At 39.7% G+C, this 22,626-nt stretch overlaps 1 protein-coding gene across 2 annotated transcripts in view; it reads left to right on the top strand.

Moving 5' to 3' along the window:
- AMMECR1 (AMMECR nuclear protein 1) overlaps positions 1-11,130 on the top strand; it is a 106,431-nt gene extending 95,301 nt beyond the window's left edge. For both annotated transcript variants that reach the window (XM_059824336.1, XM_059824337.1), the window contains 3 exons: positions 4,061-4,151; positions 5,905-6,001; positions 10,792-11,130. In XM_059824336.1, the coding sequence (XP_059680319.1) occupies positions 4,061-4,151; positions 5,905-6,001; positions 10,792-10,906 (303 nt within the window). In that variant the 3' untranslated portion in view covers positions 10,907-11,130. The remainder of the gene's footprint in view (positions 1-4,060; positions 4,152-5,904; positions 6,002-10,791) is intronic.
- The last annotated feature ends 11,496 nt before the right edge of the window (positions 11,131-22,626 follow it).

The following is a 22,626-nucleotide window of genomic DNA, read 5'->3' as shown; positions in this document are numbered from 1 at the left end:
CAGAGCTCGTGGCAGTCTAACTGGGGCGCTGGCGGTAAGGATTGTACGTCGAGCCGCGTTTCTAGTCTTGAGTGGAGGAGAGCAGCAACTAGTGAGTGAACTTCAGGAGCAGGCAGACGCTTGTTTCTAACAGCGAGGAGGTGTTGCACTGCGCCAGCCCGGGGTATTCCCCATGGATTCTTTGGAACCAGATTCTTTGTTATCTGCTTTAATGTATTTCTGAAAAAATGTTTACAATTAATTCATCTTAAACTAATTAGTGATAATTGCATGCAAATCTCTTAGAGATTTCAGTGCAGAAGATAAAACTGAGCAGAATGATTATTTGATGATAATTTACTCCACGGTGGACTAGAAGCTTAAATTTCAACAAAGCTTGATGTTTTAGATGCTTTTCCAAATTCCATGTTGACAGTCTAATGAGCATAAGGTTATTTCTTCCTCTCAGTATGGTTGGAGAGTCAGTACAAGGGGAACAGATTTGTAAACTCTGTTTGGGACTTTGAGTCAGAACAGTCGAACATGAGAGTTGCTTTGAACTTCGGTGTCGGGTGAGTTTTAGAACAATTTTTTCTTAGCCCAACTGAGATAGATATATAGAGAGATGTATTATGGGCAATAATCTAGGAAGTGCCAGAAGCGCTTGGCAAAACAATAAATGTGCTGTGTGTGCGTGTGTGTTTTCCCCCATCCCAAGGTGTATGTAAATAAATGATTCATTAAAAAAAAAGTGTATAAATGAGTATGAATGTGTGTAAATACACAACAAAGTCTGAAGGTCTATTGAGATCACTTCAGAAGTAGAATAAAAAATGTAGTTTAATGTAATCCTTAGATTTAGTAAAAGGTCTGTGGTTTTTAATTAATATTGTCACTGGGCCTAGTTTTCGGTAGCCTGTAGAAATATTTCTGTTGGAGATTGGTTTGTTGCCTTTCAAAGTCTCTCTCCTCATCTCACTTTCCTCTCCCAATAGCAACAGTCTAAACAGATTCCTGTCTGTTTGGGAGGTTGCTAGAGCAATTGTGTGGGCTTTTTGCAGCTCAGAAGGATACCTCTGTGTACCGGTGGAAAAGGACCTGGGGGTGTTGGTTGACAGCCGGCTGAATATGAGCCAGCAGTGTGCCCAGGTGGCCAAGAAGGCCAACGGCATCCTGGCCTGTATCAGAAACAGGGTGGGCAGCAGGAGCAGGGAGGTGATCGTGCCCCTGTACTCGGCGCTGGTGAGGCCGCACCTCGAATACTGTGTTCAGTTTTGGGCCCCTCACTCCAAGAAGGACATTGAGGTGCTGGAGTGTGTCCAGAGAAGGGCGATGGAGCTGGTGAGGGGTCTGGAGCACAGTCTGATGAGGAACGGCTGAGGGAGCTGGGGGTGTTCAGTCTGGAGAAGAGGAGGCTGAGGGGAGACCTCATCGCTCTCTGCAACTACCTGAAAGGGGGTTGTGGGGAGGTGGGTGCTGGTCTCTTCTCCCATGTAACTAGTGATAGGACAAGAGGAAATGGCCTCAAGTTGCACCAGGGGAGGTTCAGGCTGGATATTAGGAAAAATTTCTTCACTGGGAGAGTGGTGAAGCACTGGCAGAGGCTGCCCAGGGAGGTGGTGGAGTCACCATCCCTGGAGGTGTTCAAGGACCGTGTGGATGTGGCATTACAGACATGGTTTAATGGGCATGGTGGGGTTGGGTTGATGGTTGGACTTGATGATCTTACAGGTCTTTTCCAACATAGTGATTCTGTAAGTTCCCTAATAAGTGGTACTAGATGAGACAGAACTTACTCCAACTGCAGAAGAAGATTGTTGGGTTTGTTTTTCTGAACTGCACAGATGTTACTCCACAAAAACTTGCCTGATGTGCATCAGTATTTTTAGTTTGAGAAGCATGCCATAGGCTTTGTATAAAGTTCTGTGCTGAGCCTGGTAGGCAGGCCAGTTGCAGTCCAGTTCATGCCTTCCAAACATGTACCTGCCCCTTACCTCCTATCTTAGGGAGGAATATTTTGGGAAATTTCACTTTTCATCAATGCAGGAACGTTGGTCTCTTGAGGAAATCAAAATAAATTCCTAACTGTGCCCATGCCAGTCTTAGTGTGGATCATTCTTACTTCGCTTGTGTGTGGCTTCCATTTGTTTAACTCGGGCCTGGTTTTCTTTAACTGGAGCTAAACAATGAAAAGCCATTTGTACTGGACTAAGAGTGCTGCTTAGCTATGCAGTTGGAATTCAGGCTTCGCAGAGCACTATGAAATTTTCCCAACCACAGGAATTGTGGGTGCGGTTGTGTTGCCTTATTCATTTTGCTCGACATCTTTTTCTTCTACAGACATGGGCCTAAGAGTTCATTAAAATGGTTAACGGGAAACATCCAGTGCAATGCAATTACCTGCTGCTTGAATGTTGCATCATACTTAGCACATCACTAGTGCTTCTGGTTAGTTTCTCATGAGTGCTAGATCATCACTATTAAGCAAAACAGTTGTGTAGAATTTAGAATCTAATATTCTGCAGGATTTGGAGGTGTGCAAAACCTGAAAATATTTGATCTTAGTGTTTAGGCAATTGAATATCGACAGTTGAACATCACCAGCTGCAAAAACTTACTCTGTTCTTGGAATAAACTCAGTAGGCTCACTTCAGCTTCTAACACTGTTTCACTTCACTTCCAGGTCCTTTGGGTTCATAATTACATCATCTGAGTATACAGATTTGATCTCCCTAGTGATTATATATCCACATTACGAAAGTTAAGTTTAGGGCTGTTTGGTAATGAAATATCACATTAAAATTTGCAGTGAATTAAATTCATTAGTCTCAAAATAATTTTTCCTATTTAAGAAATGTTAGGTTCATGGGGAGGGAAAAATTGTTGAGGCCATGGCCAGCCACAAGAGAGACTCTTCCTCCTGTTTCCCCATGCTTATATCGTATCTAAAGATTATAAGACTAAAAAAATAAAGTCTTATAGGCAAATAAGTTAATTGAACAAGTGGTAGAGCTTTGTAAATATTCCTTTTTTGTTTTTCGACTGTCATGCAGTTACAGTAAAATAGATTGTCACTGGAAAAACTGTACAACATTTTTAGATTACTTTTGTATCCAAAAAGAAGTGCCATAAAAATAACACAATGGCCTTTTCAACATAAACTATTCATTCCAACATACAGTGTTGGAAAGTTTGGATTTAAATGGAAATAACGTCTTAGTTATGTGGGCATGAAAATAAAAATGTCCGTCTACTAATGCTTTGTGTTTACGCACAGAACTCAAAAGCAACTGACAACTTACTGGCAATGGAATATCTTTTATGGCATGCCTGATGCAAGTGCAGGTACTCTCAACAGAATTATTGTGCCTTGAAAACAGGGGTGCTTCAACAGTGCCCTACAAAGGTTCCTAACCTCATTTTCTTTTTTTTTAATTCTTTTGGGCAGTTCAACTTTATATGCATCTAACTCTTTGGTATTAGTAATTTAGTTTTCCATACTGGCATTTTGTCATATTAAGAGTGCTCAGTAACATGGAAATAGGAGTTCAAGGCTGAACACTTTAGAATATCTCCTTTTCCTCATCATACATTAGCAGAAATTCTGAAGGCTCCAGGCGCGAGTTCGTAATGTGACAAGTCTTTCACTATTCAGTTGTGACGTTGAACAAAACTAGTGCTCTAAACTGAAGCATCATTAGATTTGCCAGCTGTTTGGTTGCCTGCCGATTCTCTCTGGTGACCAGGTGATTTTATCAGCAACAACATTGCTGACAGTGTCAGAGGGAGACAGCAGACTCGGAGACAGAATGACTTTCGCATCTCGGCTGGCTTTCCTTCAGACCCAAAATGAAGCTCCGTGGTGGGGAGCTGAGGACCATGGTTGCGCTGCTACTGACCTTACAAAGCTGTAAGGTGAACACCTTTCAAAAAGATCACGTTCGCTTCAGTACCACCTCTTGAAGCTCGTTGCAAAATGGTATTAACCACAGAAAGGTTCGCATTTTGGGTTTTATCATGTTAGAAAACTCTTGTATCTTTTCACTTTTAACGTACTAATAAAGCTGCCAATTTCTTGCAGGTGGGTGTACATGGCATTAGAATAGAATTCATCAATGAAAAAGGATCAAAACGCACCGCCACCTACTTACCGGAGGTTGCAAAGGAGCAAGGTCATTGTTGCACTTTATTTCATATGATCTGGTGAAGAATTTAAACATACGTATAAATCTAAAATGCAATATTTGACCTTGCACTGATGTCAGATGATGGAGCAATACTTAATTGTAAGAAGACTCTTATATAAAATGCCAATTACATGCCTGTATCAATCCCCGTATAGGGATTCAGTAAACTGTAGCTGTTTTTTAAACAAGTCATAAATGCAGCGTGGCTGGAGGAAAATAAAATATGGAGGGACACTACAGTGCTGCCAACCAACTTCACAGTTGTTAAAAGCTGCCGATTTTCCTGGAGTTGTTATGCTGTGATACTAGTGACATGCAAAAACTCTTAAGTGATGGCATGTCTGGTCAATTCTCTTAACAGCTGATTTATTCCTAAATTTGAAATGATCAAGGGGTTTTTCTCCAATTAGGTACTTTCTGCTAGTACTTAATTCTTTTTATAAACACTGGCTTCCTGGGGGTTTTGATAGATGGAAGGGAATTACTTCCAATATGAAAGTCCAAAATAATGTTGTAAAAGTCCCTTTTAATAAAGGCACAGACTTAAGTTTGTGAATTAAAAAAACTATAGTAGGTTTTGCTGAGTAGTAATCTTTTGGACTAAGCAGCTGATTGTAACTACTCGCTATGGTTTTTTCTTCCAAGCTCGACAGTGTGTCTCCATCTTTCACATTTTGCATTGCTGCTTTTTTTCTTCCTTTTTATATTTGAGTTGGTCTACTAAGGAATAGGGTGAAACCTTTACTGAGGATCATCTTTAATTGATAATTCTGTTTCCAAAATAGTGACTTAAAAGTTCAGAGACTTTCCAAGACAATTTTTTTTGCTTTTGTAATCTGAGGTTCGCTGGTTAGAGAAGTGGTTTTGTGTTGAGACATTTGGTGATCACTTACACGAGTTTTTTTAAATTCAGGAATTTGGGGGGGGGGGGGGGGGTGTTGTGTTTAAGTTTCTAAATAGTTTTAGTAGACCCTGCATTGCAATCTGACTCTTTAAAGTACCCAAAACTACCCGTTTGTATTTTTTATGTACCCAAAACTACCCTTGTGTTTTGGTTTTTTAAAATGTAACAATGTGACTAATCTAATTTCATCTTTTGGAAATAACGTGTCTAACAGCTTTTTAAAATCAATAAATAGGAGTTTTGAATAGCATGAAGATTTTATTGAGAACAATAATGAATCTGTATTTTTAATCCCATCACTTTTTTTTAATTACCCAGCCACCAATAATATAATGTAGTAGTTCTGAAATTAGAAATATTACTGTAAAGTTAAGTAGTATTTATGGAGAAGTCTAATCTCTGAAGTTCTTGGCACATGTTCCGCTAATAATTCTTTTAAATTTTATTTTATACAGAAATATAATTTTTCATACTGTTGTAGCCATTTATAATGTATAAAATGGTTGTGATACATGATCATATCTGAACGTTTCAGAAAAAATTAATTTTGTATCTCACCCCCAATCTAGGACACTAGTGGGTCCACTTCTAAAATATTTCAACTACAAGATAAAAATATATGTTGTTTGTAGAGCGAACTTTGTGTGTAAAGAAATCCTATACGTCCTATTTCCTTCAACTGTTCTTAAGTAGGGAAGAATGATCTATGTTTTATACAGAACTTCAGCAGAGCACTTTCATTATCAGTAACACTACATACTGTACTGTATTTTTGCAACCTCTATTCTCACTGCTATATTTCTCACTAATTTTTACTACTGTAAAATTCAACAGGATGGGACCACATTCAAACCATAGATTCCTTATTGAGGAAAGGAGGCTACAAAGCTCCGATTACTAATGAATTCAGGAAAACAATAAAGCTAACCAGGTATGCATCGTGGGATACTACAGATAAGTCCTGTTTTTGTAATACTGTGGTGTGTTCGTGCCTGGTAAGTGCTTATTTCAGATGTTATTAGTAAGCTTTCCTGTATATATCATTAATGACTTCGTAGCGCTATCGCAAAAAGAAAGGACTTTTGAGAATGTCTGTGCCTTGCATAGGGATTAGTGGCACTAAGCGTGGAAGAAGAGGCTGTTGTTAAATATCAGGCTACACATATAGCAGGGTACCTGCATGTTTTGTTTCATAACTCTGAAAAATCTTAGCAGCTCTTGCTGTTTACAGTTTGTTCATTGGCTGTAACGGATCTTCAGGGGCTGTTGTTAACAAGGATGACTTGCCGTTGTCGGTTTGTATTTGAGCAGGTGGTGCACTGCGGGTCTGCTGCTGTGAAGGCATGGAGGCCCCTCAATCCTCGTCATCTGGTCGATTCTCAGAGACAGCACTGGGTCTCTCTTCTCTCCCGTGGGGTATAGGTTTCCCTTACCTTAACGGGTGTTAAGTACGCCAGCTAGGTAGCTGATCTGACAGACAGGGGACTAGTTAAACTATGTCAGGGTATTCTCAGGAGTGAAGACATCAAATCTTGCATCATAAAGGAAGTATTGACTGCTCATCCTCTTCAGGGAGGCCACACTTGACATACTATTAATACAAAGTTAGAATCCTTTGTCCAAAACTGTTATTCGTCCTATCTTTTATCAATGTTTAGGGACTCACAAGGTCACAAGATTAGTTCTAAAAATGTTGTATATATTACTCCTGTTTCTGTGTCCCGATTTCTTTGGAAATTCTCTCCTTCTTGGTGTAAGCCAGACTTAACTTCCTTGTCCATAATTAAAACCCGATCCTTTCATTTCAGACATTTGAAAATACTTGGATTCTCCTGATTGTCCTAAAAGTGCATAAACAAAGACCTGAGATTTTGGTTCTCTTCAGCTTCCACGTTTGTCATCTTCATCACAAATCTTGCTATTACTTAGCAGTAGTTTATGTTTAGACCAGATAGAAGGCAAAGCATTTCTTAGAAATATTTTGGTATTAGTGGTACTAGTCGTTCAGTGATCTTGTGGATGAAGAATAAAGACTTCATGTCTCAATGACTGTACAGAATTCCGGATTCTTGTAGGAACCTGATTACTGTGGAGTAGCTGTGACTAAAGAGAACATGCTCTTCTGAAGTTTAAATTAGGGAGGAAGGATTTACAGAAGCCAGCTAACTTCCAAATGCAGAACCCCAGTCTCCTTTTAATTGATTTCAGCTGTATACCTTGTTATCTTCTGTTCAGAAAGACTATACGGAGGTAGCTGAGGGCAAGAGTAACAGTGCTATAGTTCTTAAATGACAAATTCTGTACATCTCAGTAGATAAGGAATATATTTTTCCAAGAAATAAAAATTCTATATAGCACACGTTTTCTTCCAGCTACATGATTTTGTTTGGAGGAATGGCATGTCAGCACAAAACAAAACAAACACAAAACCCCCTCAACTCCACCTCCCCCCCCCCCCCAAAAAAAAAAAAAAAACCACCCAAAAAACCAAAACAAAACCCAAACCCACCAAAACCCCCGTGTTCAGTGTATTTAAGTTCACAGCATCCAAACTGCTAGCAAAATCACTGGCCTGGTAAGTGGAATAAACAAAGCATAATTTTTAATTTTCAGAAGAAATTTTTTTTGGATGTCTTGTTTTACTTGCTTAAAAACTCAGCTTCTGCTGACATATTATAAACAGTAGTATTAAAACAGTAACCATTTCCCAGCATCAGACAACCTTTTTTAGAGCCTCGTTTTAATATCTTATTGTCATACAGTAAAACATCTATTGGAAGAGTGGAATAAGTGCTTCTAACTTCTTTCTCAAGTCTCTGAATTAAAGTAAATGCCCTGTGTGTGAATTAAGCTTTAAGCTGATGAAAACTAGTCCACTGCTAACTATCTTCACTTCAAGTTAATATCCAGTAGTTCTGGCCATGTTTTGAAGAAGAGAACTAAAAACTAGTGGAGCCAAAAGAAGTGTACCAGTTCTAGGGGTCTAGAATAACGCATAAGGGCAGTAACCGCATTTTCTCTTCCATTTGCTTAAATGAGCAGATGTGATTCTAGTCAGGCTGCCTTTGGCCTGCTTTGACCCACTTACAACCAACTCCATTAACTGCCAAGCTTATGGTTTAGTTTCGTAGTGGCAGGGGATTTCATTCACAGACCAGCTTACTCATCGAGTGCAGAGTGCCGCGTACCATTCACATCAATTCAAGAAGAGCTGCAGCTAATGTCTCGGCAAGGACCAGCGGCCGTTCGTTAAATTAGTACATCATTAACAAACGCTGTTATGTCAAGTAAGCGTGGGCACCTTTGGTGCTCTGAAACGCATCCACTGAAGCAAAAAGCTGCAAGTGTAAGATGTTCTGCTCTTCTCCTCTGGCAAAGAGGTGTTTGCCACCTTAATTGCTGCAGTTGGTAACTCCACAGTAGTTTAAACTTTTGTGTTGGGTTGTGAGTGCAAGTGGTTGAGCCATCTGTTGTGGACTTTTCGGACCTAAAAGAGGAGAGAACAACCAGAGCAACTCCAGAAGAAAAATATGATAGGAAGGAGAGGTGGCAATATTTTAAATCGCGGTAGCTGGATTCACCAAATCTCTTCTGTTAGATCTCTTACGCAAGGTCTTTCTAAGTGAAATTTGTGGAAATGTGGAACAGCGTTGTTTTTGTATAGATTTTACACTTCTACAGATAAATGTAAATGTGGCAATATGTTCCTTGTTGTCAAACAATACTGATGCAAGTATATCCACGATATTTGTTGTCAGGGGCTGGATTCTGCTTTTAGTTACATATAGCTAGCGGATGTTATTGCGACCTCTCTCCATTATTTTTCAATGGTCTTGGGAGCCTGGAGAGGTCCCAGTTGACTGGAAGCTGGCAAATGTTGTCCCATTTTTCAAGAAGGGTAAGAAGGAAGGCCCTGGCAACTACAGGCCTGTCAGTCTCACTTCAGTGCCTGATAAAACTATGGAGAAGGTTATTCTGGGAGCTATTGAAAAACACTTGAGCGACAACACAGTCATTGATCATAGCCAGCACGGGTTCACGAGGGGAGAGTCCTGCTTAACCAACTTAACCAACAAGGTCACCCATCTAGTTGACCAAGGGAAGGCAGTAGATGTGGGGTTTTTTTGATTTTAGCAAAGCTTTTGGCACTGTGTCTCACAGTATCCTTCTGGACAAAATGTCCAGCACACCGATAGACAAGTCCATAATACGTTGGGTGAGCAATTGGCTGACGGGTAAGGCTCGTGGGGTTACATCAGGCTGGCGGCCAGTCACCAGTGGGGTTCCCCAGGGCTCAATTTTAGTGATGTTTAATGTTTTTATAAATGACCTGGACACAGGAGTCAAATGTATGTTAAGTTTGCCGATGATACTAAACTAGGAGGAGCTGTGGACTCCCTCGAGGGCAGTGAGGCCTTACAGAGATCTGCATAGACTAGAGAGCTGGGCAATCACCAACCATATGAAATGTAACAAGAGCAAGAGCCAGATTCTCCACCCGGGACGGGGTTACCCTGGTTATACATACAAATTGGGGGACGAGAGGCTGGAGAGCAGCCCTGCGGAAAGAGATGTGGGGGTTTGGGTTGATGGCAAGTTGAGTATGAATCAAGTGTGCCCTGGCAGCCAAAAGGGCCAACTGTGTCCTGGGGTGCATCAAGCACAGGATTGCTAGCTGGTCGAGGGAGGCGATTGTCCCTCTCTACACTACACTGGTGTGGTCCCACCTCGAGTACTGTGTGCAGTGTTGGGCGCCTCAATAGAAGAACAATATCAAACGATTCGAGTGTGTCCAGAGGAGGGTGACCAAGATGGTGAAAGGCCTTGAGGGCCAGACTTACAAGGAGCAGCTGAGGTCAGTTGGTTTGTTCAGCTTGCAAAAGAGAAGACTGAGGGGTGACCTCTTTGCTGAGAGGTGATCTCATCGCAGTCTACAACTTCCTCGAGGGGGGCAGCGGGAGGGGGAAGTGCTGATCTCCTCTCTCTGGTGACCAGCGACAGGACACGAGGAAATGGAATGAAGCTGCATGAGGGGAAGTTCAGATTGGACATAAGGAAAAGGTTCTTCACTGAGAGAGTGGTTGGTCACTGGAACAGGCTCCCCAGGGAAGTGGTCACAGCACCAAGCCTGTCAGAGTTCAAGGAGCGTCTGGACAACGCTATTTGTCATATGGTTTAGTTTTAGGTAGCGCTGCGCGGAGTGGGGAGTTGGACTCGATGATTCTTATGGGTCCCTTCCAACTTGAGATAGTCTATGATGCTAGTCTAAAAATAATGTAACTCCATTTAATGTAGCTGGGATTATTTTAAAAGGAGAATTTGGCAGACCATTGATACTGGTTTAAAAACAGCCCAAAAATCTCTAGTGCTTGTTTACAGTTTTTCTCCTAGGTTTTATGCAGAGACTTGGCTGAAGATATGGGACATTCTCAATAAATCATCATGAGTTTCTATTCCCTCTACTTTGAGCAAGATAGTAGGCAACAATTTTTAATAGTTCTGTTTGCTTAAAATATTTTTTGTAAGAACTTACGTGTCCTGTGATTCAAGAATGACCCTGACAACCATGGCGGTTCCCTCCCTGCCCGTGTGCAACTGAAGTTAGTCTTATTCCTAACATCACAAGTACGGAGATGTTATCATTGAACATACCACCAGCGCAGTACTTTTAGTGCTACTTACAGCTTCCTGGTAACAGTTCTTGAATTTGCTCTTTTCCAGGTACCGCAGTGAGAAGATGACGATGAGCTATACAGAGTATCTTGCCCATCGTCAGCACCATCACTTCCAAAATGGTATTGGGCACCCCCTTCCACCATACAACCATTATTCCTGACACTGAGCCGCATGACCAGTCACTGGACCTCTCTGCAGACCTCTTCCCCGGAGACCCTGCCCCTTCTTGGTCTAGCTATCTCTATTACTGTACCATTTTATGATGATAGTTTCCGTTGCCATGTTGGTTAAGCTCATCATGGCAACGGGAGGGAAAACTACATTACTACAAAGATCCCATACTTTTTTTATTATTGAGTCACTGCAGATTTTTTTGCAGCATATATAGCCCTTGGGTTTTTTATGAAATTTTAAATTTCTACTTCATTAACATTGAATTATATCAATCAAGGCTTTCTGTGACTGTGGATGGAAGGAAGAGTTTAAGGATTACAGTTAGGGATGCTTTGCTTAGCAAAAAGGCATTCATGGCTTTTGTATTAACAGGTGTGACAGGGAATGAAACATATCAGATTCAGGTATTATACTAGACAATGAATTGCATTTTCATAACGTTCTTAATAATGTTGTGTGTACAATATCTCACCCCCACAGTAAAGATTTCGTGTAGCTATATACATGATCTTCAGATCCAGCACATGCAGCCAAAATGTCAAGGCTGACATAGGAAATGCTCTTTTGGGTGAAGAGAAGCAATTACATGTACCATGAGAGGTGGTGTTAACACGGCAGCGTTTTCAGAATCAAGTGGTCTCATAGATAGGGCATGACATAATCCAGTAGGCTACCAGATACCTTTGTCTCCCGTTCTGTGCTGGGAATCGAGGGCAATCCAGCCCTGGCAAGACTAGTCATAATAGTGCATTTCTAAAGAGACGATGCCTTTCTGATGATCTCAAATTAGGAGTGACATTTGTTTTTAAAAAAAAGTTGGTGAGTAGCAGATGTCGTATTAGGAAGAAAATGGATATAGATTTTAGTGCCTTTGACTATGACATAACTATATACTTATATATAAAATTCTTAGAAAAAATATAGCAAATAGGCCAGATATTCTAGCAGACTATATTGAGCCTGCTCTGGCGTCAGGTTTTTGGGGATTTTTTTAAAGTGAGAGTTTTGTTGGGTTTTTTCTTTTTTTTTTTTTTTTTTTTTTTTTTTTTTTTTTTTTTTTAACGGCAAACCTATTTTGGAAAAGAAAAATCCCTGGTTTGTTCATTCTTCTGCTTTTGAACTTGTTGAGTTTTATCAAGTCATGAATAGTTAGATGAAGTTAACTATTGCTGAAAAAAGACTGTTGTGAAAGAGCACAGGACAAGTATGCCATAATTTTACATGTTTTTACCTATTACAGGTATAGTACTTGAGCTGTAAGTACTATGTAATATTTCTGATACCCCTCCACATGGTAGAAGAAAGAAAACTGATTGGAACTTTTTCCTGCTGTAAAAACAGGATTTAGTACAAGGTATGCGTGGTGTATTTGCAAGCCCAGGGTATGGTAGGAGCTAGCTCCTTGCTCATGTGCCTGCAGAACTCCCACTAGTACCTGCTGTAGTTCAGTGCATATTCTAGGGGACAATACATGCTGTCTATTGTAGAAAAAAACCTTCCTAATGTGGGTGAGTAAACCCCAGTAAGCAGAAATTCCCATTATTTTGAATAACGAATTTTGTAAATATATAGATATATAAAATTCAAATGGATAAAATCAATTAAAATTCAGTTTAAAAAAACCAAGATTAATTGTAAAAATGTTTCAGTAGGGTTTCAAAAACGGATATGGATAAATTATGCTCATCCCTTATGTGAGGTTAGCTTTGCCACTTAATTTCTATGGAGGTTCTTGTAGAGGGTCTTTGGTATTCCTTCATCCACAGCATTTGATGTCCAAATATTAACATTTTCAGTTGTGATGCCTTAATTTATAAGCAGAGGGCCTGAAATTTCAGGAGCCAAGAGATGCCAGCCAGAAGCTGCAAAAATTAATAGATGTTTATACAGAGGCTATTTTGGATGATACTGTTGTCTTGTTTCTACTTGGGGAACACTTTTAAATGGATTAGTCTTCAAGTGGAAATTGTGAACAAGTGGCTACCTGATAGAGTTGTGTTGGGTTTTTTTCTTGCCCTTATAGGGAAACTGAGCACAAACTGAACCATTCTGCTGCAAAAAGAAAATAGTCATCCAACCCCATCTTTATCTGTCATCTCGTTACAGCATGCTCATGCTCTTCTGTATGAGCTCATTGTTAGAAGTTTTTTAAAAAGATCTATTATATATAAAAATATATATGTATTGAAAGGTGCTAATCAACCTCAAGCAGGTCACGTGACTGGTCATGCGGATCTAAAATCATATCAGATTTTTTAAAAAATCTTCGATATATGCAGATGTTATACAGAATTTCTTACCAGTGTAATAATGATATACTGATGAATAAACAATCCTGCAGGTTTTTAAGGACAAGGTCAGCAATACTTCCCACCATGGCTTGGGGGGGAAAAGGATAGTTTTGTCTCCTTTTTGTACACAGCATAATGCACAATGCATTTTTGTCTATCTCTTAGTAGCTGTTGCTTAAAAATATAGTTAAAAGGGTGTTATACAAACTGTAAAGGTGTGCTTTTGAAATGAGTTAATGCCAGACCCTTCTGGACCAGAGTTTTGTATCACTAATTAAAAAACTGTTACAGAGTCTGTGGTCAATCAGATTGTATGATATTTTTTTTCAAGGATTGGAATAATCAGTCTACCTACAGTGTTTCTAGGGCACCTACCTCCTCAGCATGCAAGTGCTAAAAACACTATGGATTGTTTCTGTGTAATTGTGGGTTTACTTGTACAAAACGTGCAGTTCACTGTGACATGCACTGGGACAGAATAGGTCTGTTTGCTTAAAGCCGATCAACAATTGCTTTCACAAATGGCATTCCCTCGTAGTTATGTTTAGTACCCTGTTAGATACAGTGCTGGTTCTAGGGATAGATTTTTTTTTTTAATTTGGGGTACTTTATGAGAAGTTAAGGTACAACCACGTAGCTTATTTCACTGTTTTTTAAGTTGGAATGCTAACTTTTGATGAGCACTACTCAGTTTGCCTTATTCATTAAAGAGATTGTTGGGGTTTTTTCTTTTTAATTCTTTTGCTTAATGTTCCTAAAAACCCTGGTCTGTAAACTGAGTTAGACAACAAAACCGTAGACTTGACATGAAACTATTATTTAGTCATGCTTCAAGTGGCCTTCCTCTGCCTAGACTGCTGTAGCACTGACTTTGCACCATCTCAACCCCAACGCTGATCCTAGCAGGGGGAGGGCACGCTAGAGTTCTGACCTCGGATATATGATTAAGTCAAGGCCGTCAAATCCATTTGCACACCCTGGCATTTGTATACGGACCTCTTTACCTGTCTTCAAATGTGCGGGTTTTTAAAATTGTTGTCTGGAGTAGGTTACATCTCTTATGTGCGTTAGATCGAACCAAAGAAGCCTCCAGCCATGCCCAAATGCTGCTCCTAAAGCCTGCCTTCCAGTCCTTACAAAATCCCTGCAGGATTAAATGTGTTAACTTTTTTATTTTTGTACAGTTTCTAACTGATTTTTGCTAGTGATGTTAATTGAATTAAGTTTATTTGGGGAGTTTGAATATCTCCTCCATTTAAACAAACTGGTGACTTTCCTTTTATGTTTAAAAAAAAAAAAAAAAAAGTTTAAAAAAAAACAGAGAAACCCAAAGTGTGCCTCTTAGATTTAAGGGTTTCTGGTTACATTTATTCTTAAGACCAGCAATGATTCTTTATATACAAAGATATGTTCTCCTTGTTTTTTATTACTGTTAAAGAAAAAATAAAAAAGAAAAACCTCTTCCTTTGCTCTGGACCCAGTAATTGCGCTGGTACATAAACGCACTGAGAAAACAAACTTTTGTTTGAAACTTTTGTAACAACTTATGACTGTTTTTGTATATCAAAGTTGATTCTTTTCAAGATATTTGGATCTAGTTTCTAAGTTATTTTAGTGTTTTATATGTTACAAAAAAAATTACTTTAAATTGTTCACCAGCATCTCGAGTTATCTTTAATGCGATGGTGACACACAGTGGGCTGAGAGCTACCTGGAGTAGCTTGTAAGGCCTCCGTCTTTTCCTTCCTTCCTTAGTAACTTGATTGATTACAGTAATACCACAGATTACCTGAACCCCCTTCCTTTATAACTAGATCCTCCTTCCTTCCACATTTAATTGCTATTAGTGTGAAGAAACTGTTGAAATGGGCATTTTAATATAAGTATGGCTTAAAAAGAGAAAAATGAGGAAAAAGCAAAAAAAAAAAAAAATTATAGAAGGTTATCTGTGGGTCTGTGAGATATGGCTGTGGAAAGATATTGTAGTAGTTTTAACACTATTGTTATTACCTTTTAAATCATTTACCCAATAAAATAAGGAAAAAGACTCACCATTTCTTTTTATGTTTCTCTGCTTAATTGTGCGGCTTGGTCGGGTTTTTTTATTTAAGCATTTGCACGTGAGTGTTAAAGGCTAATGATGTGTTAGAAATACTTTCATGTGATTAACTCTGTCTTTCCCTTTTGCCTGCTGTAGGAACAGATTGTGGACAGGTGCATGCAGCTTTCAGTCTAATTCAGAAGTGAGTCACTAAACACTCCAAGTTAAATCAGCATTTCTATCAGTTATATCATTATTTATATCAGTATATTTATCATTAGTTATATCAGTTATCAGTTCAGTTTTGTACTTTTTATGTCTAACTTTAAACATGGTATTTTGTCCAGGCTGGGGCTCCTTATGCTCTGAGAGGGGGAAGTGGTTTCAACCTCTTAAAGCAGAACGTTGTTGCAGAACCAGTTATACTGGTGTAACCAATACATAGCCTAGGCTATTTGTAGCAACAGAATTCAACAGAATAATGTGGCAAAGTGTGTATCAAAGAATATCTTGAAGTACCACCTAAAGTAATTTCAATACACTGTCTTCATGTTATTCTTACAGTAGTAGGTGGGATGTTAAAGAATATGGCTCGCTTTGCCACGAGAGATTTATCTTGCCTGTCATATCTAGCTAATGTGTAGACTGTCATGTTGACCACCTTTTATGGAAAAAAATTACAGTGTAGAGTTTGCACTAACTTACAGGATTCCTGCAAAGTATGGAGGGCCAGGGAAGAAGTCTTTTCCCCTTCCCCAAAAGCTTTTAGTCTTAACACAGTGGGGGCCATTTTTAACTTGTTTTACTTACGCAGATCCAGTGAGAGCAGCACACCAGAACCTTTAATTCATTAACAGCTTTAACTGTCAGCAGCAGTTTTCAGCGTCCCTGTAGTAAGTCTGGCTGGGTAGCAGAGCTTCCTGGGGTGCTGGGTTGGCGAACCTCGGCAGTGGTACGGATAGCTGTGCTGATACCAAAGAGATGATTGATTTGAGAAGGGAAGGAGTGTGTTCCTGTGAAGCACCAAAGCCACAATCCAGCTGATGACAAAACAAAGTACCCAGACAGGTAAAACTGACTTGGAGAACTTTGTTCCCTGAGACAAATTCTTAGTGCACTGAGAGACGTTTTCTACCGAGTCCAAGTTAAAGGGAGCGTATTATTTCCTCTGGGGGATAATTCCTGAGACAAAGCAAGAAATTCCTAACATCTCCCTGGAATTCAAATCTGATTTTAGAAGTGGTTATTTGCCTTTGACTAATTCAATATTAGTAGATCTCCTGTCTTGTAGATGCAAAGTGTTTGAAAACAAACCAATAAAATCCATGTAACCTTTAGCTGTTGAAGAAGACTGATGCAGCCATTACTCCACTTGCTCTGAAGCCTTGATTTAAAAGATTAAAAAAACAACTCTGAAGGGAGAACCTGCCTGAGTAAATAGCTTCCATTGTTGTTTTAGTATCTCACAGATTTGGTATCACTAGTCTGAATGGGGTAAAACCTACCTAAAACTCACAGTCCATTGAGATGTATAGCTGGTTAAAACTGCCTACAAAAAGTTTCCCACTCTTCTTGCTACTTTAGCCAGCTATGTAGTTATCACACTATAAAAATCAAACTAGCAACATGGTACTGAGTATTAAGGCTGTTTCAGAGGTGGAAACTTGCTTATTCTTACATATATGCTGGCATTAAACAATGAAAGGCTGACTTAAAATTAGAGTTATCAAGAGATGCAGAAGATAATTAGCAGTGCCTGAAAAGGGAAATGGCTTGTTTAGTTCAGGTTTCCAGAAAGCACTTCCCACTTAAGCTTTTGTATCAGTCTTTATACTGTTCAAGAGTAATTAAGCTGGAGAATTGGTTCTGTTCCCCAGCTGCATGAAAACTTAGAACTTTACAGTACCTATCTAATAATACAGGTGGGCATATGCAGTATGTTGTTTTTGCAGGAACAGTATTTGCCAGGAACCTTACACAATGAAATACCTGCTTGTCCGAGATGTACTGGGTCACAACATTATTGCAGTCTATTTAAATGTATTTTTAATTACAGCCAGAAACATTGCTGAAGTGCATTAAAACCACTTTGCCATCATCTACCGTGTGAGATTGCCCCAGTACCTTAATTAGAGTAGCCTTCTGAACAAAGTTTTGAGCTGAAAACTTCTGTACATGCTCTACGATCTTTTACTAAAGTGATGTAGAACAGGAAATAAGATGCTGCCAAAGTTGTGGCAAGAACAGTGGAAGCAGCGTAGAGAAAGCATCACAATACTATAATACTGTTCCTGAGCTCTTTACCTGAAAGACATGGACAGGGAATATTTAAACAGCAATTAAAGGATTTATGTCCTACCGTGAGGTCTGCCAGTAAACTCAGGCTTGGCTTGTGTTGATATGCAGGTAACAGGCACAGGTCATACTTACTTAAATGCTTAAAACTTCCAGAAATCCTGGTAATCATTGTTCTCACTTACAGAAACTGCTATGTGCAAGGTAGACTACATCTAGCAGTACAGACTGCTTAAGACAGGAGAATCCATATTGTTATCCGATTTGATGATTAACTAGCTAATAGTAAAGTCCCTCTGTGACTCTAACTGTTAATATTGCACATTGAAGTGGAAAATCAATTTTGGTTTTCCTACCTAGTTTTAAAAAGTCTTAAGCAAGACAGAGTCAGTGCCTGGCACAATTAGAATGATAACAAAACTGTACAGTATCCATTAAAAAGCATTTATTTGTTTTAATTCAAAGGTTTAACAACTATTATTTGCCCAGTGATCCGGACTTAGGGCACAACAACAAAAAAAACCCATCAGAGCAAAATACAAAAACAAGTACACAAATTACCCCTTATTTGTAAATGTTACCTCATAACCAAGTTTTAGCACATTAAAAAGTTTACAAAATTTATAACACTCTTACAAATTATTCAGAACTAACAGCATATGTGGCAGTTGAGCCTCTCCACCTCCATCCTTGCCCTGGCCATACCGTTCTGTGCCAGGGTAAGGCCGTGGTTGAACTAGAGGGTTGGGTAACTGGAACTGCACCTTTCCAAAGACTGCTTTGTGCTTCAGACCAGTGCCTGAGCACCTCCAGCTCCCGAGCACAGTGTGGGTGGTGAGAGCGGCGTGGGGATGCTCACTGTTCTGCCTGCTGCGTCCTCTGCAGCATTGAGATAATGACTCAGTAAATGCAGAAATAATTTAAAAAAAGTACAAAATTGACCCTGAAAAATAAAATCATTTAAAAAAAACAGCTTGGCTTTGACTAAGTTACACTAAAAGCTGCAAGACAGATTTACAGCAGTATCACTTCGAGTACGAGATCACAAAAATCAGATTTGTTATGAGTCTTGTCACTGTAAAAATGACAACATCAAAGTTGACTTGTCTGCCTGTAGAAACCTTTCGCCTCCTAACAGAAGGGCCGACATATGCCCTCTTCCTGGTTTTTTGGCCTTTTCAGAGCTTTGTTAACTATTAGGACCAGTTTAATTCCTAAGAATGTCTAGTGACAAAATTGCAACAGCAAGAAAAACAGCACATCTCTATTTTCCGTTAGCTATAGATACATAGGAAACAAACGCCTGTGGTTTAGATGTACGACTTAGTTAAGACATAAAAGTAATTTAACAGTTGCAAATAGCCATTTCTGAAAGGAAAATACAATTGGGCTTTACAAGATGCTATCAAATATACAGAAATACCAAAATCCTGACTGTGGCCAGAAACAGATGGATAAATCTACAGTGAGGTACTCTATAATCTTAAGATATGCAAATGGACTGACTTTGCATGTCTCCCAACTTGTGCAAGGCAGCATCTGCTTAAGCACCAGTAGGCTTTGCTTCTAAGCAGCATTTGTCAAGCCCTAAGAAGCTGAACCAGAACCAAGTATAGGTGTGTGTTCATAGCCTGTGGCTTTTCCTTGATTTATGGTCAAAAGCTGTTGATTTTCACACTTCAAAAGAAACAAGACGCAAATTCTTCTTTGGTGCTTAAATAGGAGGAAGTTAAACAAACAGATACAGCTCAAACACAGCATACGGTTTCCGAATCCTTGAAAAATAACACTGCATCTATCCTGGACAGCTAAAGCCTTGGCAGAATCATCTCAGTGCTCACAGTCTGAATTGCCAGATGTTAATGTGGGTGCAGAAATATTACCAGCTCACTCTTCTGTTGTGGAGGGCTACTTACTCTAAGGCTGCATAAACAAACCAAGCAGTAAACAAGTTTACTGTAGTTACTAATGCTTCATTTATGTGTACATTTGGAGGCAAATTCAGTCATTCCCTGGCAGAAAGATTAATCAATTCCATCACACCTTGCTTCTTTTGTTTGAAGTGCCTACAGTACTAAAATTTAGGCGAGTAGAGGGCTCTGTTCAGCCACCTTAATACATACCAACTTCTCGGTGAAGTCTAGGCATCGGCACTGCACAAGAATTTTTTTTCTGGTATGGCGCCTGACGTGCTAGCAGACAGCAAATCAGTCCACTTCAGGGTGAGATTTTACAGTCAGCTTCAGCTGCTGCTGAAAGGAATAGTCTGGCTGGTTATATGGTCCACCTCCTGCTCTGCCCCATAGCTATTGCTAACGTTTTCATAACTGTTGGTACTGTGACAAAACATTTAGGAACATTTGACCAGGGAGGAGCAGGACTACCCTTTCAATTGTATGTTGCACTGCTGTAATGGAAAATCTCATTGCTAGGTACTGGGCAACAGCTTCAAGTTATCTTGACATAGATTGTGTGCATAATACCTCAGGAGAGAATGCCAATTAGCTTTCAAGAACAGCAGTATAGTTTTGCTCTTTAATTTCCAGCATAAATAAGCATAAAAGCAACCAAAGAAATCATCCGTACAGCATAACTGCCTATAAAATAAACCATTCAGGGAAAAGAAAATGAGCTTCTGCCAGGGCTAAGAATAAATAACCCCTATGGAGATTAAGTATTCTGTTTTCCCATTCAAACTAGCATCCTGCACATTGAGCAAGCTCTGTCTGATGCATATTCCAAACAGATACCAGAGACAGCTGAGGAATAAAGGATGTGAAGTTCCATAACATTAGCTTCCAAAGTTCATTCCCTTTCTGACCTGTTCGTCACCTTCTGTGAAGCTTGTGTCTCAGCCATGCTGATACAGTGTCTTGTGGCACCATACCATAAACCAAAATGAAATGCTAAGTTTAAAAAGCCTTCAAAAAGGGGCAAGGGGCAGCAGGGAATAATTTAACTTTTGGGCCCCTCACTGAAGGAAAGACATTGAGGTGCTGGAGTGTGTCCAGAGAAGGTCGACGAAGCTGGTGAGGGGTCTGGAGCACAGTCTGATGAGGAGCGGCTGAGGGAGCTGGGGTTGTTCAGTCTGGAGAAGAGGAGGCTGAGGGGAGACTTTATCGCTCTCTACAACTACCTGAAAGGGGAGGTTCAGGCTGGATATTAGGAAAAATTTCTTAACCCAAAGGGTTGTCAAGCACTGGAACATGCTGCCCAGGGAGATGGTGGAGTCACCATCCCTGGATGAGGCGCTTAAGGACATGGTTTAGTGGTAGACTTGGCAGTGTTGGGTTTATGGTTGGACTTGGTGATTTTAAAGGTCCTTTCCAGCCTCAATGATTCCATTCTAACTCAGTCAACTTCTTTGATAGTGTACAACAAGCAAAGAAGCAACAGCTTACCGTCAAAAAGAGGTGAAGGTTCCACTGCCTTCCCTCCTGCCCGACTCCAGTTGCACCATTCGACTCTTTTACAGCAGCTCCAATACTTCTAAAATTCTTATTGCGCATAGTAGTTGGCTTACCTCTCTACTTTTTTGCTGATTTACCTTGTTCACTTCACCATTTTAGCAATTTAAATTGGTACAGAAGAGTTCAACAAGCTCCAGAACCTGCACAGGTAAGGTTTGGAAGGGGAATATGACTGTCCCACTGGCTTTGATGAGCAGTTCTGTCAGCATACTCCATGTTGTGAAATTATGCCTGAAATTTCTGGTGTGACTGAAAACAACCAGACCAGCATTAAGAGAGAAAAGCATGAGTCACAGCACAGCAACAGAAACAGACATCTATGATACGGGGTGGGAGGGAAGGCAGGAGCAATCACTTACAGTGGCTCTGCTAGCAAAGTCAATGGTGCAAGTGATGCAACTACACCAAGAATCCTTTCATCCAAATTGCCCCAGGGATTTCCTCGTGTTGGCTATATTTAACATTGCCATTTCTGCTACTGAATTTTAAGTCAGTTGAAAGAGCTCAGAAATTTTGCATTCCAAGCAAACAGCCTGCACTGAGGGAGTCACCTGAGCTTATTTAAATGCTTCTGCAGTCTTAATTGACCAGAGGCAGTCAATGGTGGCAAATAGCAGCTGCTTTATACTTGTTTAGAATGCCCTGAAGCATATGACTATAGAGAAAAAAAAAAAACAAAAAGAGACTGCCACATTCACCTCACTCAGAATTTTTTCCAGTAACTACAATATTCTGAAGAGAAAAATAAAAAAACGGAAAGATTAATAAAAAACCAACCCATAAGTAAAATTAAGCAAATAATAATGCTAAATAACATTTGCAAAACGTGGCTAAAATCATTCTGTTGTAATACCAAACATTCCTTCTAAGCAGGATTGAATCCAACATGAGGCATTTTGCCAAATTCTTCAGTAAATAAATAAACCATGATACACTTGACAGTAACCATGGGGAAGGAAGAATCACTGTGTATTTCATTCGGCTATTCATAGGAGATGAAGTCTATTAATAGGGGGCATGCTTTAACATCCAGCACTGTCATCTCGGCATCTCCCAGCAACATCCTCTCTTTCATCATGAAATACTGAATCTGCAAGAACTTCTATCACTTCAGCAGCTAATTAAGTGGCCTTCTACAGACGGATTCAGGCCTTCAATACCAACGCATTCTTTCTTTAGACATCACTCCACAAATACTTAAGCAACATATGCCCAGCTTTACTGAGGCAGCAGTGAGACTACTCAATGAAATCCATTATGTACTTAGACATTTGCAGGATCAACAACTGACAGTTAACGCTGTATGCTGGTGGTTCTTATTATCAGGTGCTTAGCTTTCTCAGGTTGAATTCTGATCAAGAACACAAGGAGCCATATAGCCTGTATAAGTAAGACTAGCTATACATGTTTGATGGATAGTTTAGGTATTTGTCGCACATTCTCAAGTTGTGAGAGTACAGTATATTTATTATGTACACAACAAGGCATCGAAGAAAGCCAGAAACCAGTCTGTAAATCAGAACGTGGGACAGTCGGATTTCTGATTGAGGTGTACTTTTTTTTTAAATCATACCGAGTAAAAATATTTGAAGTAGCCATTTGTTCCCTC

Source organism: Gavia stellata, chromosome 14 (assembly GCF_030936135.1).
Source record: "Gavia stellata isolate bGavSte3 chromosome 14, bGavSte3.hap2, whole genome shotgun sequence".
Classification (NCBI taxonomy): domain Eukaryota; kingdom Metazoa; phylum Chordata; class Aves; order Gaviiformes; family Gaviidae; genus Gavia; species Gavia stellata.
The sequence above is the reverse complement of the archived record's forward strand: the minus strand, read 5'-3'. Positions and strand labels throughout refer to the sequence as shown.